The sequence below is a fragment of the Lontra canadensis genome, unplaced genomic scaffold (genome assembly GCF_010015895.1).
Source record: "Lontra canadensis isolate GAN:19392208 unplaced genomic scaffold, GSC_riverotter_1.0 scaffold24, whole genome shotgun sequence".
Lineage (NCBI taxonomy): Eukaryota > Metazoa > Chordata > Mammalia > Carnivora > Mustelidae > Lontra > Lontra canadensis.
Window position 1 is genome coordinate 21,522,705 of NW_022631018.1, and position 16,226 is coordinate 21,538,930.

Genomic DNA, 16,226 nt, shown 5'->3' on the forward strand with positions numbered 1-16,226 from the left:
TGTATGAAATTCCCGTGATTACAGCAGCGTGTACAGTTACTGATTCAGGAGTCAATGAAAATACAGGCTTGCTTTGTTCAATTGAGTCTGATGCTGTATCTCAAAAATAATTCTACAAGTACAGTGTGTTTGAGAAAACTAAGCCGTGAGTGATTTGGGGCAACCAAAAAGGTTTCCTTTGGTTTGGGCCTGAGAATTCCTTCGGAAGAGGACTGAGAGTGTGCGGCGACTCCTGGGCTTGGTTTGTAAATTCTTTGTGCTCCTTTCCCGGAAGTGACAGTTTGCCTTTTCCTCTGTAACTGCCTCTGACGGGGAGTAGACAGTGCGCCGGGGGAGCCGCCTTGTCTGCTGTCGCCGGCCCTGTTCCAGTCGCGGGTGATCCCGGTGCTGCTGCGGCTGTTCGAGGTGCACGAGGAGCACGTGCGGATGGTGCTGCTGTCCCACCTGGAGGCCTACGTGGGGCACTTCACCCAGGAGCAGCTGAAGAAAGTCATCCTGCCGCAGGTCAGAGGAGCTCCGTGCAGAGGGCGCGGCCGGGGCTGGGGGGCCCTGGAACTCGAAGACCCTGGCTCAGGAGTCTGGAAGTGGCGTCAGGCGTGAAAGCCGCGGGGGTAGCAGGGGCTGAGACGAGTCACATTTCCACTCTGCTCACACAGGCATGTGGACCAAATTAGCGTATTTGGTCTTAACCTGGGAAAACTGATTCTGCTTGCTAATTCTTTGGGGAAAAGGAATAGGAATCCTTTGTGGGTGCTTTGTGACAGACACTGTTAAGTGTCTGTAATTAAATACCATAAAATAATTAAGTCATCACGGAGAGGCGCGTGAGATGACTCGGACCCGAGCCTTCTGGCCGGTTTATCAGCCACTGGGGACCTGGTAATGACCCCTCACCCGGGGCTCAGGTTTGTGCTGGTGGCGCTGGGGCTCAGAGAGCAAATACCACGATAGAAATCTGTTCTCTTCCGGTTCTGGAGGCCAGAAGTCTGAGATCATGGTGTCTGTGGGTCCATGCTTCCTCTGAAAGCTCTAGGGGAGAAGCCTTCCGTGCCAGCTGCCCCGCTTCCTGGTAGCTCCTGGCGGTCCTCGGTGTGTCTCGGCTTGGAACTGTGTTGCGCCAGTCTGCCTTGATTGTCCTTTTCCCCTGTGTCTTCACTTGGCCTTTTTTTTTTTTTTTTTTTTAAAGATTTTGTTTGCCAGAGAGCAAGAGCGCGCATAAGCAGGGGGAGCAGCCGGCAGAGGGAGAAGCAGGCTCCCCGCCAAGCAGGGAGCCCAGTGCGGGGCTCCATCCCAGGACCCTGGGATCATGACCTGAGCTGAAGGCAGAAGCTTAACCCACTGAGCCACCCGGGTGTCCCTTCACTTGACCTTTTTATTTTTTATTTATTTTTTTTTTTTAAAGATTTTATTTATTTATTTGACAGAGAGAGATCACAAGTAGATGGAGAGGCAGGCAGAGAGAGAGAGAGAAAGGGAAGCAGGCTCCCCGCTGAGCAGAGAGCCCGATGCGGGACTCGATCCCAGGACCCTGAGATCATGACCTGAGCCGAAGGCAGCGGCTTAACCCACTGAGCCACCCAGGCGCCCCCACTTGACCTTTTTAAAAAGATCCAGATCATTGGATTTAGGACCCACTCTAACCAGTGCAACATCATTTTAAGGTCACATTTTGGGTGCACGTGAATATTTAGGAGACAATATTCAGCTCAGTACAAGGTTTTAAAATATTTTGTCGGCCATATAGGAACTTTAAAATAATTTATTTTCCTATGAGATTGATGTATTTGCAAATGATTCCTAAGGCCTGTTTTTATGCCAGGTCTTAGGTCCTGGGGCCATAGAGGTGTATAACACTTTGCTTTCAGGGAGCTAGGAAGTGGGACACAGAGGTGTTTGTTATCTGTTCCTGGGGCGCCCCAAAACTTAGTGCCTTAAATCAGTAGCCATTTTGGCCTCACAGTTCTTTGGATTGACGGGCTCAGTTTGGGGATTCTGTCGCACGTGAGGTCAGCTGAGAAGCAGTCCCCTAGCACCGCGGAAGGGATGGCTGAAAGTCTAGACTTAGCGGGGCCTCTCTTTCCATGTAGTCTCGGGATGTGGCAGGACCTCTGTTCCCCTTTGCCACATCTCTGACAGTGTCCGTGGACTTCTTACGTGGCTGCCCTGGGCTACCAGAAGCGCCAGGGCAGCTCTCCCGAGGCATAGGTTAGGAATGGACAGTGTCACTTCTGTTCCATTCTCCTGGTTCCAGTGGGTTGTGCAAGTCAGCCCAGGTTTGGTAGGTGCTGGCTGACAGCACACCGCCACTGGGGACCACGCTGGGAGGGCTGGCTTTAGGGCCAGGTGGCCCCCACGCCACATGTTGTGTTTCTGTCTGCAGCAGTCGCTGCTACCCTGGTGTCGTCGTGTCTGAAAATGCCGAAGAGGGACGGAGCACTCTGTCTCTGAAATGCAGTTCTACGTCTCAGAGTTGGCTCTGAGCCGAGCTCAAAGACTGAGTCTGTGCTCAGTGTGTGCAGACAGTGAAGGCCTCCTCTGTAGGGGAATGACTTGGCCAATTTTTGAAAAAGTATATTCTGTTATTTTAGAGCGCGCAGGTGCGAGTGGGGTGGGACAGGGAGAAAGACTCCGAAGCCAACTCCGCACTGAGCGCACGGAGCACGACGCGGGGCTCCATCACGCAGCTGCGGGAATATGACCGGAGCCAAAACCAAGAGTCCGATGTGCGCCTGACTGAGCCACCAGGTGCCCCACTTGGCCAGTATTTATGCGCTGGGAAGCTCACTTTGGTAGCAGTGTGGAAGGTAGAATATAGAAAAGGAGGTCAGGTGGGAAGCTGTTAGTCCAGCGAGGAGAAGGCGAAGAGAGTCCGGGGCAGATGCGGGGCGGTGGCTGTGGGAGAGGGACACAGAGACGGTGGGTGGGCGGGACTCAGCTGCTCAGGAGAGGCAAGGTTTGAGGAGGACTCTCGGATTTGTGGCTTGGGAGGATTGTTGTGTTACGATTGCCGATTGCCGTAGCAGTTGGAATTCTAATCATTTGCAAAAGAAACACACTGTAGCTTATTTGTACAGCTTTGTTTTGAGAAGGTGCCTGATTTGTGAGCATTGGGCCTGACGTTCTCTTACTGAGTCTTGTTGGAAATCTTGATCTTAGATAAGTGAGGAAACCAGACCAGAAAATTAAAGGATGGGTCAAGTCATAATGAGAATTCCTAGAGGAGCTGGGACCAGAACCCAGAGTTCCTGGCACCCAGGAGGCCGTGCTGTCACCCCTGGGGAGGCCTGGTTACCCAGGTTACCCTGGGCCCGAATCTGGCTGGCGCGGGTGGCTTTGCCCCCCGCACACGTGACTCTGCTGGTTCAGAGCAAAGCGTCTCCTGAGGACTGCATGTGACTGTCTTAGTAGTTTCTTCCAGTTGCAAGTAACCGAAACCCACTCAGACGAGCTAAAGCCAAAAGAGACTTGGCTAGAAGGATGTCAGACTGCCTTACGTGGAGACCACGCGCTGCTGGGACTCAGCCAGACAGTCTTCAGTTCTTTCCTTTCTCCGTTTATCTGTCGCACTGTAACTTCCCGAAGACGGGCTTTCAGTGTTCGATGTACGCGTGGCCAGCATGGTTGTCCCTGTAGTCTCCTAGTTTATTGTCCTCCTTTCAGCAAGCCACAGAGCTAACTGGTCTCTCCACATTCCAGTTCGTGCTGACGGAGGTCATAGCTGGCTCCGTTTAGGGCAGGTGTTCTGTGCACCAGATGTAAAGACAAGTTTTCCAAGTCCTGTCCTTTATGTGTGTAAAGCTGGGAAGATGGGCAGGGGCTGGGGACATAAGCACGAGGGATGTAGACGAGGGGTTCTAAGTGTGGTCTGTCTCTCAACTATATTTCTGGTCCTGTAGTGACATACGTACAGATAAGGAGAGTGAACATGTAAAACAGGTTTTTAATTGACATAATAAACATATAAGCTCTTAGTTTCAGGTGCACCACATGATTCAGTAGTTGTGTATATTGTGAAACAGTCACCACAGTGAGACTTGTTCGTCTGTAACCATATATGTAGTTTACTGAATTCTTCTTCCTTTGATGAGAACTTGTAAGATTTATGTTCTTAGCAACTTTATGCAATAAAATAATATTAGTGAAGAAGGGAGTTGAGGGAAATTGGAAGGGGAGGTGAACCATGAGAGACTATGGACTCTGAAAAACAATCTGAAGGGTTTGAAGAGGTGGGGGGGTGGGAGGTTGGGGGAACCAGGTGGTGGGTATTAGAGAGGGCACGGATTGCATGGAGCACTGGGTGTGGTGCAAAAACAATGAATACTGTTACGCTGAAAAGAAAAAAATTTTTTAAAAATAGTGATAGTCACTGTGCTGTATGTTACATCCCCATGACCTTTTGTTTTTTAGATTTATTTATTTGAGAGAAAGAGAGTGAGTGCAAGGAGGGGCAGAGGGAGAGAGAAACTTCAGCAGACCCTGTGCTGAGCCTGGAGCCTGACCCGGGGATGGATCTCATGACCCTGAGATCATGACCTGAGCCGAAACCAAGAGTCAGACACTTGACCGACTGAGTCACCCAGGGACCTCTGACTGACTTATTTTATAACTGGAAATTTGTACCTTTTGGCCCCTCCCCACCATCCTCTTTCCCATCTCTGGTACCACCAGTCTGTTCTCTCTATGAGCTTGTTTTGTATTTTCATTTTTAAAGATATTTTAGTTTTGGGGGACGGGGCACCTGGGTGGCTCAGATGGTTAAGCGTCTGCCTTCTGCTCAGGTCCTCATTTCAGGCCCCTGGGGTTGAGCCCTGCATTGGGCCCCCTGCTCAGCAGGGAGTCTGCTTCTCCCTCTCCCTCTGCCTGCCTCTCCTGCTCGCTGTCTCTCAGATGTATAAATACAATCTTTATTAAGTAATCTCCACGCCCAGCATAGCGATCGCACCCACAGCCCTGAGGTCGGGAGTCGCACGCTGCACTCACTGAGCCAGCTTGGAGCCCGTTTTGGTTTTTTTTAGATTCCTCGCATAAGTGAGATCATACAGTGTTTGTCTCTCACTTCACTCAGCACGATGCGCTGAGTCGATCCAGGTTGTCGCAGATGGCAAGGTTTCATCTCTTACGTGGCTCAGTGACGTTCGTGTGTGCGTGCGTGTGCATATGTAAAATCACATTTGCCTTATTCCTCCGTCCGTTGATGGACACTTGGTGACCATAGCTCCAGTGCTGTAAGTAATGCTGCAGTGAGCAGGGGCGTGTGCTATGTGTAAATTAGTGCTTTCCTTGGATAAATTCCCAGAAGTGGAATTGGTGGATCTTACGGTAATTCTTTTTTTTTTTTTTTCCCTGACTTTTTGAGGAACCTCTCTGCTTTTCCACAGTGGCTGAACCAGTTTCCCCTCAGGCGGTGGTGCACCATCATTCCCTCTTCTCCACGTGCTCATGTCCTTGTTACTGCTTGTCTTTGTGACGGAAGCCAGTCCAATAGGTGTGAGGCGACAGCTCATTTGTCCTGTCACGTCGCCACGGCCGCGTCACTGTACTGCTGCTGTGCGTGTGCTTTCTGGGACTTACGCCGTGACCAGAAGTCTGTCTCCCCCTCCTCTTCCCCCGTTGTCCTCAACCCTTGTTCTCCCTCCCCCTCTGTATTTACAGGTCTGATTCTGCTTTTTGTTTGTTTATTCATTTGTGTGTGTGTTTTGTTTTTTATTTATTTCATTTATTTTTAAAGATTTTATTTATTTGACAGAGTTCAAGCAGGGGGAGCAGGAGGGAGAGGGAGCAGCAGGCTCCTGCTGAGTGAAATCCAAATGGGGTTAGGCTTTCTTAGTCTGCCTCACTTCCCTTAGCATAACGCCCTCTAGGTCCATCCATGTTGTCTCAAATGGCATGATCTCCTCTTCTGTCATGGCTGAGTAGGCGTCCCATACACCTCATCTTTCTTATCATTTGTCTGTTGATGGACACAGGTTGTTCCCTGTCTTGACTATTATAAATAGCATTGCAGGAAGCACGGTGTGCAGACATCTTTTCAATTTAGTGTTTGGTATTATTTCTTCTCTGAATGTTCGGTGTAACTCACTGGTGAAACCATCTGGTCCTGAACTTCTGTTCTTCGGGAGTTTTTGGATGATGTGGTCTCCTTACCAAAAATCAGCCTGTTCAGATTTTCTGTTCCTTTATATTCAGTCTTAGTAGGTTGTGTATTTCTAGCAATTTATCCATTTCTTCTATTTGCCTAATTTGTTGGCATCTAATTATTCATAAGTAGTCTCTTACGATCCTTTGTATTTCTGTGGTATCAGTTGTAACATCTCTTCCATTTCTGGTTTTGTGTCCTTTTTTCCTTTATGTGTTCAGCTGAGATTTGTTCATTTTGTTTATCTTTTCAAAGAACCAGCTTAGTTCTGAATTTTTTGTTTCCTTTTTCATTTTCATTTATTTTTTCACTTATTTTTTTCCTAGTTCTTTGAGGTATAAAGTTGATGTTTGAGATTTTGTTTGTTTCATGAGGTAGGCGTTTATCACAGTAAATTCTCCTCCTAAAACTGCTTTGGCTGCATTGCATAAATTTTGGTATGTTGTTTTCCATTTTCATTTATCTCATAAAGTTTTTTGTTTTCTCCTTTGATTTCTTCTTTGACCCATGGGTTGTTCAGTGGCATGTTTAAACTCTATGTATTTGCGAATTTCCTGGTTTTCTTCTTGTAATTGATTTCTAGTTTTATACCACTGTGATTGGTAAAGGTGCTTGATATGGTTTCAGTCTTCTAAATTTATTGAGACTTGGTTTGCGGCCTAACATGTGATCTGTCCTGGAAGATATCCCATGTGCACCTGAAAAGAAAGTGTATTTTGCTGTTTTGGGAAGGACTGTTCTATATATATCTGTTAGGTCCCTCTGGTCTAATGTGTCATTCAAAGCCACTGTTCCCTTGTTGATTTTATATCTGGGTAGGTGGGATGTTGAAGTCATCTACAGTTACTGTCACTCAGTTTCTCTATGTCTGTTAATATTTGCTCTGTGTCTGTAGCTGCTTATATGGTCGGTGTATAGATATTTATAAATCTTATGTCCTCTTGTTGGATTGATCCCTTTGTCATTCTGTTGTCCCCCTCTTTGTCTCCTGCTCAGTCAATTTTATCTGATATAAACTGTTGCTACCTCAGCTTTTCTTCACTTCCATTTCCATGGAATATCTCTTTTGGTCCCTCCCTTTCAGTTTGTACGTGTCTCTAGGTCTGAGTGAGTCTCTTGTGGGCTGCACATTGAGGGATCTTGTTTTTTATCTATTTAGTCACCCTGGGCCTTTTGATGAGAGCATTTAGTCTGTGCATATCTAAAGTATGTTTATAGATGTGTACTCACTGTCATTTTAAAATTGTTTTCTTGTTTTTCTAGTTCTTCTTCATTCCTTTCTTTTCTTGGTCTCTTCTCTTGCGGTTTGTTTTCTAGTGTTGTGCTTGGATTCCTTTCTCTTACTTTTTCTGTCGCTATTACAAGTGCTTGATTTGTGGTTACCACTGGCCCAGGTATAAAATCTTAGTGTATAGCAGTCTCTATTAAGTTGATGGTCACTTCAGTACTTTGTTTAGAACATGTTTGAACTTAATTTTTACTTCCCTTTTATGTGTATGAGGTCATATTTTACATCTTTTTTTATGTGTTCCTTGGCTGATTTTTGTAGATCATAATTGATTTTACTTTTGTGTTTTAACTTCTGCATTGGCTCTAAAAGTGATTAGTCTACTGCCTTTGCTACATGTTTGCTTTTTTTTAACCTGTGAAATTTTTTCCTTTCATTATTTTCTTACTGTAGATTATGTTCTTTTATTTCCACTCAAAAAATTCCTTTTTTTTTTTTTTTTAGATTTTATTTATTTGAGAGAGAGAGCAAGAGAGGACATACACACAGAGGGAGAGGGAGAGAGAGAAGCAGACTCCCCACTGAGCAGGGAGCCCGATGCGGAGCTGGATCTCAGGACCCAGAGATCATGACCCAAGCCGAAGCCAGACTCCCAACCAACTGAGCCACCCAGGCACCCCTCAGATAATTCCTTTTAATGTTTCTTGTAAGGCCAGTTTAGTAGTAATGAACTCCTTTAATTTTTGTCTGGAAAACTCACTCTCTCCTATTCTGGAAGATAACCTTGCTGGGTTGATTATTCTTGGTTGTAGGGCTTTCCTTTCAGTATTTGGAATGTCATGCCATTCTCCCTGGCCTGCAGAGTTTCTGCTGAAAAATCAACTCATAGCCTTACAGGGTTTTACTTGACTATTTGCTTTTTGCTGCTTTTAAAATTCTCTCTTGATTACTTTTTGTCACTTTAATTATAATGTGTCTTGGCATGGACCTTCTTAGGTTAATCTTGTTAAGGGTCTTGTTTGCTTCTTGGATCAGGCTATCTGTTTCCTTCCCCAGATTAGGGATGTCTTCATCTATTATTTCTTAACATGTTTTCTGCTTCCTTTTCTCCCCTCCTGGGATTCCCTTAATGCCAGTGTTACTGTGTTGATGATGTCACTCAATTCCTTTAACCTATTCTCATTTTTTTTTTTCTTTTTGCTTTTCATTTTGGGTGCTTTCTATTACCGTGTCTTCCAGATTGCTGATCCATTCTTTTGCATCTGCTAATCAACTGATATTTCTGATAGTGTATTTTTTATTTCAGTTATTGGATTATTCATCTGTGATGGATTCTTTTTTGTATTTTCTACCTTTGTTGAAATTCTGAGTTCATCCATTCTTTTCTCAAGTCCAGTGAGTATCTTTATGACAATTACTTCGAATAAGGCATTTTGCTTATCTCCATTTCACTTAGCTCTTTTGTTGTTTCATTTGGGGCATAATCCTTTGCTCTTCATTTTGTCTCTGTTTGTTTCTATGTATCAGGGAAGTCAGCTACATCTTGAAGGTAGTGGCCTTGTGTGGAAGAGGTCCTGTGGTGCCCTGCAGTGCCTTCCCTGCCAGGTCATCCGTAGCAGGCACTCCAGGGGTGTCTCCTATGTGTGCTTTGTGTACCCTGCTGTTCTGGCTGAGCCACGTTTGCCTTCAGCGCAGGCCGCTCCAGTGACACACTTTGACTGCTGTGGGCACACTGGGCAGTGTTAGGTCCCTGCACTGTTGAGAGGCCTGAATCTGCTGTGGGCTCACTGGTAGTTAGGGCCAGTGGTCAGACTACATGTCTGCAGTTAGCCTCTTTGCCACAGGTATAGGCTCTTGTCACTCTGTCTTTTGATTGGAGTATTTCGATTCTTCAAGAATTCGGAGAGTCCTCTACAGCTATACTACCCTGAACCCTTTCTCGGCTGATCTGACACGAAGCAGGGTCAGTCCCCATGAGTCGTTGCTGGATGGTCTCCTCGGAATACTCAGTGCTGCTGGCTTAAGAGCTGAGATCTCTGGAGTGCCCAGCTGCCTTTGGTCCTGGAGCAGGAGCTGACCTGTATCCTGGACAAGTCTAGAACCTTTTAGAGTAGCTTAACAGTAATTTTGTTATTTCCAATGTATTTATTTTTGTTGTTGTATTTTTAACAATGTATCAGTTCGTGGTTTTTTAGGAGGGGAAAATACTGGTTCTTGACCACAGACAGTTTGAGAGCTACTGACCTCGGACACCAATGTAAGAAACAAAGACATCTGAGCTAGTCTGACGGCAGCCCAGCTGCTCGTTTATGGGGAGAAAGACCGGCAACGTGGCTGTGTACACTTACTACCTGATTTGCTCCTAGGTGTTACTGGGCTTGCGTGATACCAGCGATTCCATTGTGGCCATTACTCTTCACAGCCTGGCAGTGCTGGTGTCTCTACTTGGACCAGAGGTGGTTGTGGGAGGAGAAAGAACCAAGATCTTCAAACGCACTGCCCCAAGTTTTACTAAAACAGTTGACCTTTCCCTGGAAGGTAAGAATGATTAAAAAGTATAGCTTTTTATTTTAAATGTTTAATTAGATTTTTAACATACAAATAATGCAGGTGGGTTGTCTTCCATCAAATGAGAGAGAATGGTAAAGAAACCCAGTTCCTTCTGGGTGTGTAAGGTAACCAGTTTTAAGAGTTTAGTGGGAATCTTTTCTTCCCTTTTGTTAAGCACACGAACACAGATGTATGTTAATACACAATGCCCATATATAGGATTTTTTAACAAAACAATGAAGATACGCAATTTTACAACATAATTTTTTTGTGTAGTAGCGTATTAGGGACTGGTCTCCAGGTCAGTACATAGAAATGGCACCCTTTTTGACAGCTGCCTAATATTTCATTGAATATAATTCATTCAGTGACTTCCCTGTTGATGGATTTTGTTGGATATTGCTTTCATTTCTGGATTATTAATTGCTGCAATTGATGTCTTCTATGTCTTGTATCTTCATGTAGCATGGCTTTTATTGTTAGAGGATAAAGTCCCAGAAGTAGACCTATTGGGTTAAAGGGTATATATTTAAAATTTTAAGATCCTGTCTGTCACCGGCTAAAAAGGTTGTAGCAGCTTGTAACACTAGATGTTTAAGTTCTTCTGATGTTGATGGCCTTTTAGGTAAAAAGCTGTTGATTTTTAGATACTTCAAGAAATTCTTATTTCTGGCTTGTTCCCATTAGATGTTATATGGGACGGAGCAGTAATTTCTGGTCTTTGTAGGCTATAAAAGTCAAGAGTAAGAATTTTATATCAGCATCATTGCTTCTTTGCTCCTTGGTTTAACCCTGACTAGGACGGTAACCTTGTTAAGAAATGCAGATCTCGGTTCTCATGGGTAGTGAATTCGAGAGTGCACAGAAACTGCACACAGTAGCAAAGAACTGTCAGAATTTTGATGCCACGAGAATCTGCAAAGCAACACTGGCCTCCTGCAGTTCTGATGGGTCCAACTCTTCTTGGTGCTGATGAAGTCAGTGTCAGGAGCTTGAAGAGGGTGATGTAAGCCGCTGCTCCCTCCTCTCCAAGTGCGATGTGCTTGTACACCTTGAGTGAGTGGAGTCTGTGTGTCACTAAACAGCAGATGGGAGATGTATTTACCTTTCATAGGAGAGGAATATGGGGACGGTGGTGTGTGCAGTTTTGAGAGAAGACTCGGGAGTCCCTCTCGGAGGGCGGCTTTGCGTGCCAAGTTGGCAGGAGTCCCCACTCCTCGTACCTGTTGTATTTACTGCCATTTCCTAGTTCTGGACATTTTATATACTGTTGGGCCGTAATCTCTGTAAGAAACCAAAAGGGCACCAAAGCAGGAGTAACATTAGTTTTTACTAAACTTCCGGGAAGACTTAATAAGACAGATCAAGGTCTAACCCCACTGACTTCTCAATTAGGTAAGCTCTTTCTCCAAGACGGTGGTTGAGCTGCGGCGGCAGCCTGCGTTCCCAGCTCCCAGTTAAGAGTGGCCCTTCTTGCAGGGACTTGGGAGAACGGTGGGGAGGGGGCACGTATATAGGAGGGGATCCTTGGACTTTTCTCTCCTTCTGTTCTGCACTTTACCTATCTGGTCAGACTTAATATGGGATAACACTGAGGTTTATGAAAAGGGTACCTCAGGGAAGTCCATCTGCACGGAAGAGCGTTGCAGAAGGGGACACTGGGTAAGAACCACTGGTAGGCGGTCAGCAGGGAAGATGGTGGCAGGAGCAAGCAAAAGTGTGCGGGGCTTGCAGAGGTCAGGCCCTGGAGGCCAGGCAAGGCCTCCCTGTGATGATGTACCCCCGGCAGAGGAAGTATTAAGCCAAAAATTTTGCTGTTAATTCTTTTGACCAGTGCCCACAGTTGATTATGAACTTTTGGTAAACTGTTAAAGACAACATTTTTTTTTAAACAGTCCCACCCCACCCGGGATTAAATGTCTACCATGACATAAAATTTACCATTTTAACCATTTTTTCCCATTTTATTACATTTTAATCATATGTAACGCATAAAATGCCTGTTTGCGTGTGGGGACGGACGGATTGTACAATATACAGAAAACGTATTTTAAAATTTCCCACCACACATTTCAAATTCAAACCTAAGACCAAAAAAGGTTTACAATATCATGTCAAGTTAAAACACATTTATGTTTACAAATACACGTGGATCTTTTTTTTAAGATTAGAAAAGTGAACACCAAAGTAGTAAAGTGATTATTTTAGGATGTTAATTATTTTAAATCCATTTTAATCATTTTTAACTGTACAGTGTTTGGCATTAAGTACATTCACATTGGTGTGCTTTACTCTTAGACTTTTTATTTTTTTTAAAAGTAGAATCAATTATGATTTTAAATTGCCAAAATGTTCAAAGGCCGTTAAGTTTTGTAAAACTCCTCACCTAATGCTTGAATCCTTACAAGTCCCTTAACATCACATAGATACTCAGCCTGCCCTGAAACACATCAAGGACAGGCAGTCCACTGTGTAACAGGTGTGTTTCTCCTGATACTGGAAGATGCTCTCTCCCTACAACCTATTTTTTTTAACTGTGTTAAATGGACCCCTTTCCCTTAATTGTTGCTCACCTACCCTGATAGAACAAGAAGCAATTTACTATCCCTTTTATTTTTGGGAGTTTTTAACTTCAGATTCTCCCCTGCACGTCATCTGTAGCCAGCAGAGTCAGATGGCACCAGTCTTGGAGAACCCCTCCTCTGGCATATTCCCTAAATGTCTCTCTTCTGGCAGCATGCCCATCAGCAAGAAGCGCATACAGCGAGCTTGCTACAATACTCGTTTACAGACAGGTAGAAATATACCATTTATATAGCTTTTCCACTGTTTAGATGAATGTTTTTCTAAGTACCAAGTTTTAAGTTCTGGAAATTAAGGGCACTTTGGGAATACTGAGGCTGATTTCTGTTACAACTTACAAGTCTGTAGTCAGCTGGGGTCTCCTCTGTGTTTCCTGTACTGCAGGGCACATACCTCCCGTTTCTTCGTAACTGGTGAGCAGAGCTGGCAGACATTACTTTGGTACTTCTGATGTTTTAGTGCTGCGTTTTCCAGTTGTATCAGAGGATGATAGTTCTGTTAGATGGCAGGAGATATGCCATGAAAAAGAGCTGTGTGCTTAAGTAAGTGTGGGGGAAATGTTAGTAGCAGAGTCCGGACACACTGCATAAGATGCCAGGGCCTTGGGCGCCTGGGTGGCTCAGTTGGTTAAGCAACTGCCTTCGGCTCAGGTCATGCTCTCGGAGTTCCGGGATCAAGTCAAGTCCCGCATCCGGCTCCCAGCTCCATGGGGTGTCCTCTTCTCCCTTTGACCTTCTCAGCTCTCATGCTCTCTCTCTCAAATAAATAAATAAAATCTTTAATTTAAAAAAAAAGGCCTTGACTGCATTTAAGGAAATCTGTTTAAGATAGAGGGTATGTTGGGGCACCTGGGTGGCTCAGTCTGTTAAGCATCTTAATCTTGATTTCATCTCAGGTCATGAGCTCAAGCCCTGCATTGGGCTCTGTGCTGAGCATAGAGCCTGCTCGGGATTCTTACTCTCTCAAATAAACAAAATTTAAAATGTAAACTGAGGGTATATTGGGTTAAGACAAACTTACCGGACCACACAACGCTTCTTGGGGTTGACACTGCCTGGCTCCAAACATTTCTGTATTTGTCTATAGACAATTATGCCAACAAACAGTCTGTTTGAATATTTAGTGAATGATTATATGTTCCAGTTAGTTTAGTTTAAGTATTTGAATAACATAGATCATACCCTTGCTCTGTTCTGCTGGGATCTCTTGTGTAAGTAGAATCTAGTAACCTGGGTCTATTTCTAAGAAATTAGAGCCATGTTTTTTTTGTTTTTTTTTTAAGTGTTAACCTTTTCCTAAAGATACTGCTAGCTTTTAACACCTTATGAGAGTTAAGTTTTGTACATGTCCCCACAGGTGATCTGTTTCCTCAGCCTATTAAATTTCCCATGAACGGACTCTCAGATGTGAAAAATACCTCAGGAGATCGTGAGAACTTCCCATCAAGTTGTAAAAAGTCTGAGGAGTGGCCTGACTGGAGCGAGCCCGAGGAGCCTGAAAACAAAGCTGTCAGCATCCGGGTTTGTCCTACAGAATCCTACGATGCCTCCACATCCCCACTCGCTAACGTGCAGGCGGAGGCGGCGTGGGACGACCTGGAGCCCGGCAGCTTGGATGCTGAGCCAAGCGCGGGAGGTGGAGGCCCAGCTGTGCCCCCAGGTGCCTCTAGGGAACAGGAGGCTCTTCCTACTTTGCTTTCACTCACTGAAGAGTCCAAGCCTTGGAAACCGAGTCTACCCCAAAAGACCAGTCTTGCACAAAGCGGGGATGACCCAGACCAAACCAAGCCACCAAAATTGTCGTCACAAGAAAGGCGCCTCACGGCTTCATCAGAACTTGGTTTAGGAGAGGAGTTCACCATCCAGGTAAAAAAGAAGCCAGTTCCAGATCCAGAGTTGGACTGGTTTGCCGATATGATTCCAGAAATTAAGCCTTCAGCTGCTCTTCTTATTTTGCCTGAACTGAGGACAGAAATGATGGTTTCTGACAAGGATGACATCTCACCAGTGACGCAGTTTTCCTCAAAATTTGCTGCAGCAGAGATGACTGAGGTGAGGCTTAGTAAGTCGTGCTGCTAGTTCCAGGGATGCCCTTGCGCATACCAGCGGCCGGTCTCGGTACCAGACGCGCCCACGCACAGTCGCTCGCAATGAGGGGCGCGGCCCTCAGTGACTGCAGTCGCTTCCTGTAAACAGTGTCTTTCCCTCCCCAGAAAGAACTGCAGTGCTTAGATTGGTTAGGGGGCCACTGGTTACTATTACAACCTTTTGATTTAAAAAGAGGTTAAATCGAGAATAGGGTGTCACCAGACTGTACTTATATGGTCCCTGGGAAGCTGGTTTCCAGTGCTCTGGAACCAAAGTAATCCTCCTCCTCTTCAGCGTCCGGCTGAGGGAAGTTCCTTTGCCTAGTGCAGGAGGGTTAGGCCCCTTTACATTCAGAAACGACTGGTCTCAGCAGCCTGCCCTTGGTTTGCTTTATCTCGCTGCAGGGAGAGTCTGAAGGCTGGGGAGACGAAGGGGAGCTGAACTGGGAAGATAATAACTGGTGACAACGGGTGTAACTTTAGGGAAAAGGATTTCCTTAAAAACAAAAAACAAAAAAATCAAACTAATACCTCAAAGCGGGCTCTGCAGACAAGAAAACCCAAAAGCCTCCGTTTTTGCCGTCTGTGCCGACTGAAGCTCTAGCCCCCCGAGTGCTGGCTGGCGCCCCGCGGAGAGGCGCGGCGCTTGGTTCGTGGAGGAGCAGCCCGTGCGCGTCTGAGGCCAGTTTCTGTGCAGAGCAGGTATAGCTGCGGAAAGGCTGAAGTTACTGCTTTTTCCCAGGACGATTCCAAAAGAAAATAAACACAAAAGTTCCAGCTGATTAGCTTCATTTTGTGCCATTTCTTTGTCAGAAGAGTAAGCTTTATTATGAAATACAACTTACTGAAAAAGTTTTAGCTGTAAAGTATAGAAATGACCTGAAATTACCGAGGTTTTCTTAGGCAGCTTATTTATTTGTCGACAGCTGCAGTGTCTGTGGCCCTGCGGGTACCCGGCCGTCCCCGACTGGGCCACACGGATTACACTGTCCCAAAGTTCTTCCCGAGGAATCTCCCCCACCACCTGTTCTCTAAATGTCCAATAAAGACTCTTTTCACTAGGTTCAGCTTTACAAAAGCTATTTTCTGTGCGTTAGAAAACGCAGTTATAGTCACGTCAGTACATTCACAGACCGAGTACGGTGTAGGATGGGGGAAATCGTACCTAGCTCTGTCTGGTCACGCGCCGGTCCATCCGAGAGCCAGCCTAGAGTACGCGTCGTCTCAGCTCATCAATCCTTTCCTGGAGCATCTCCATCTTCAGTGGAAGCCAGTCTGGAGCCGGCGCCTTCTGGAGTAAGGACTCTACTGCCTCCAAAGCCCCTGATGCTGCCTGCAGCGCTGACCTGTACTCTTCTTCCAAGGGGAACTCCCGACGGGCTCGCTTTGCATCAGGCTGGCAAATGAGAACAACACGGGGTAAGTAATGCCATGATACCCATTCCCAAGATGATCGAGAACTTTCTTTTGGGACTTCAAAAACATAAATTTTATTTTATCATTGGCTCACAAGGGTAGGAGGGAACCACCATCCCTGTATCACCTAGAAAAACACATGAAGGCATTTCTGGTTTGTCACAGTAATTCAGGGTGCTACTACCATTAGGGCTCAAGGACACTAGGAATGCTGCCTTGGTTGGGTA

The 16,226-nt window shown here is 45.5% G+C and overlaps 2 protein-coding genes across 4 annotated transcripts in view; one reads left to right on the forward strand and one right to left on the reverse strand.

Moving 5' to 3' along the window:
* SCYL3 (SCY1 like pseudokinase 3) overlaps positions 1-15,087 on the forward strand; it is a 42,286-nt gene extending 27,199 nt beyond the window's left edge. Inside the window, exons 10-14 of one of the 2 annotated variants that reach the window (XM_032863017.1) lie at positions 320-504; positions 9,731-9,902; positions 12,551-12,709; positions 13,854-14,548; positions 14,989-15,087. In XM_032863017.1, coding sequence (XP_032718908.1) covers positions 320-504; positions 9,731-9,902; positions 12,551-12,709; positions 13,854-14,548; positions 14,989-15,048 — 1,271 coding nt within the window. In that variant the 3' untranslated portion in view covers positions 15,049-15,087. The remainder of the gene's footprint in view (positions 1-319; positions 505-9,730; positions 9,903-12,550; positions 12,710-13,853; positions 14,549-14,988) is intronic. The other variant, XM_032863018.1, reaches the window with a different exon arrangement.
* A 688-nt stretch (positions 15,088-15,775) lies between these two features.
* Positions 15,776-16,226, reverse strand: part of CUNH1orf112 (chromosome unknown C1orf112 homolog) — a 48,295-nt gene continuing 47,844 nt past the window's right edge. For both annotated transcript variants that reach the window (XM_032863014.1, XM_032863015.1), the window contains one exon: positions 15,776-15,979. In XM_032863014.1, coding sequence (XP_032718905.1) covers positions 15,791-15,979 — 189 coding nt within the window. In that variant the 3' untranslated portion in view covers positions 15,776-15,790. The remainder of the gene's footprint in view (positions 15,980-16,226) is intronic.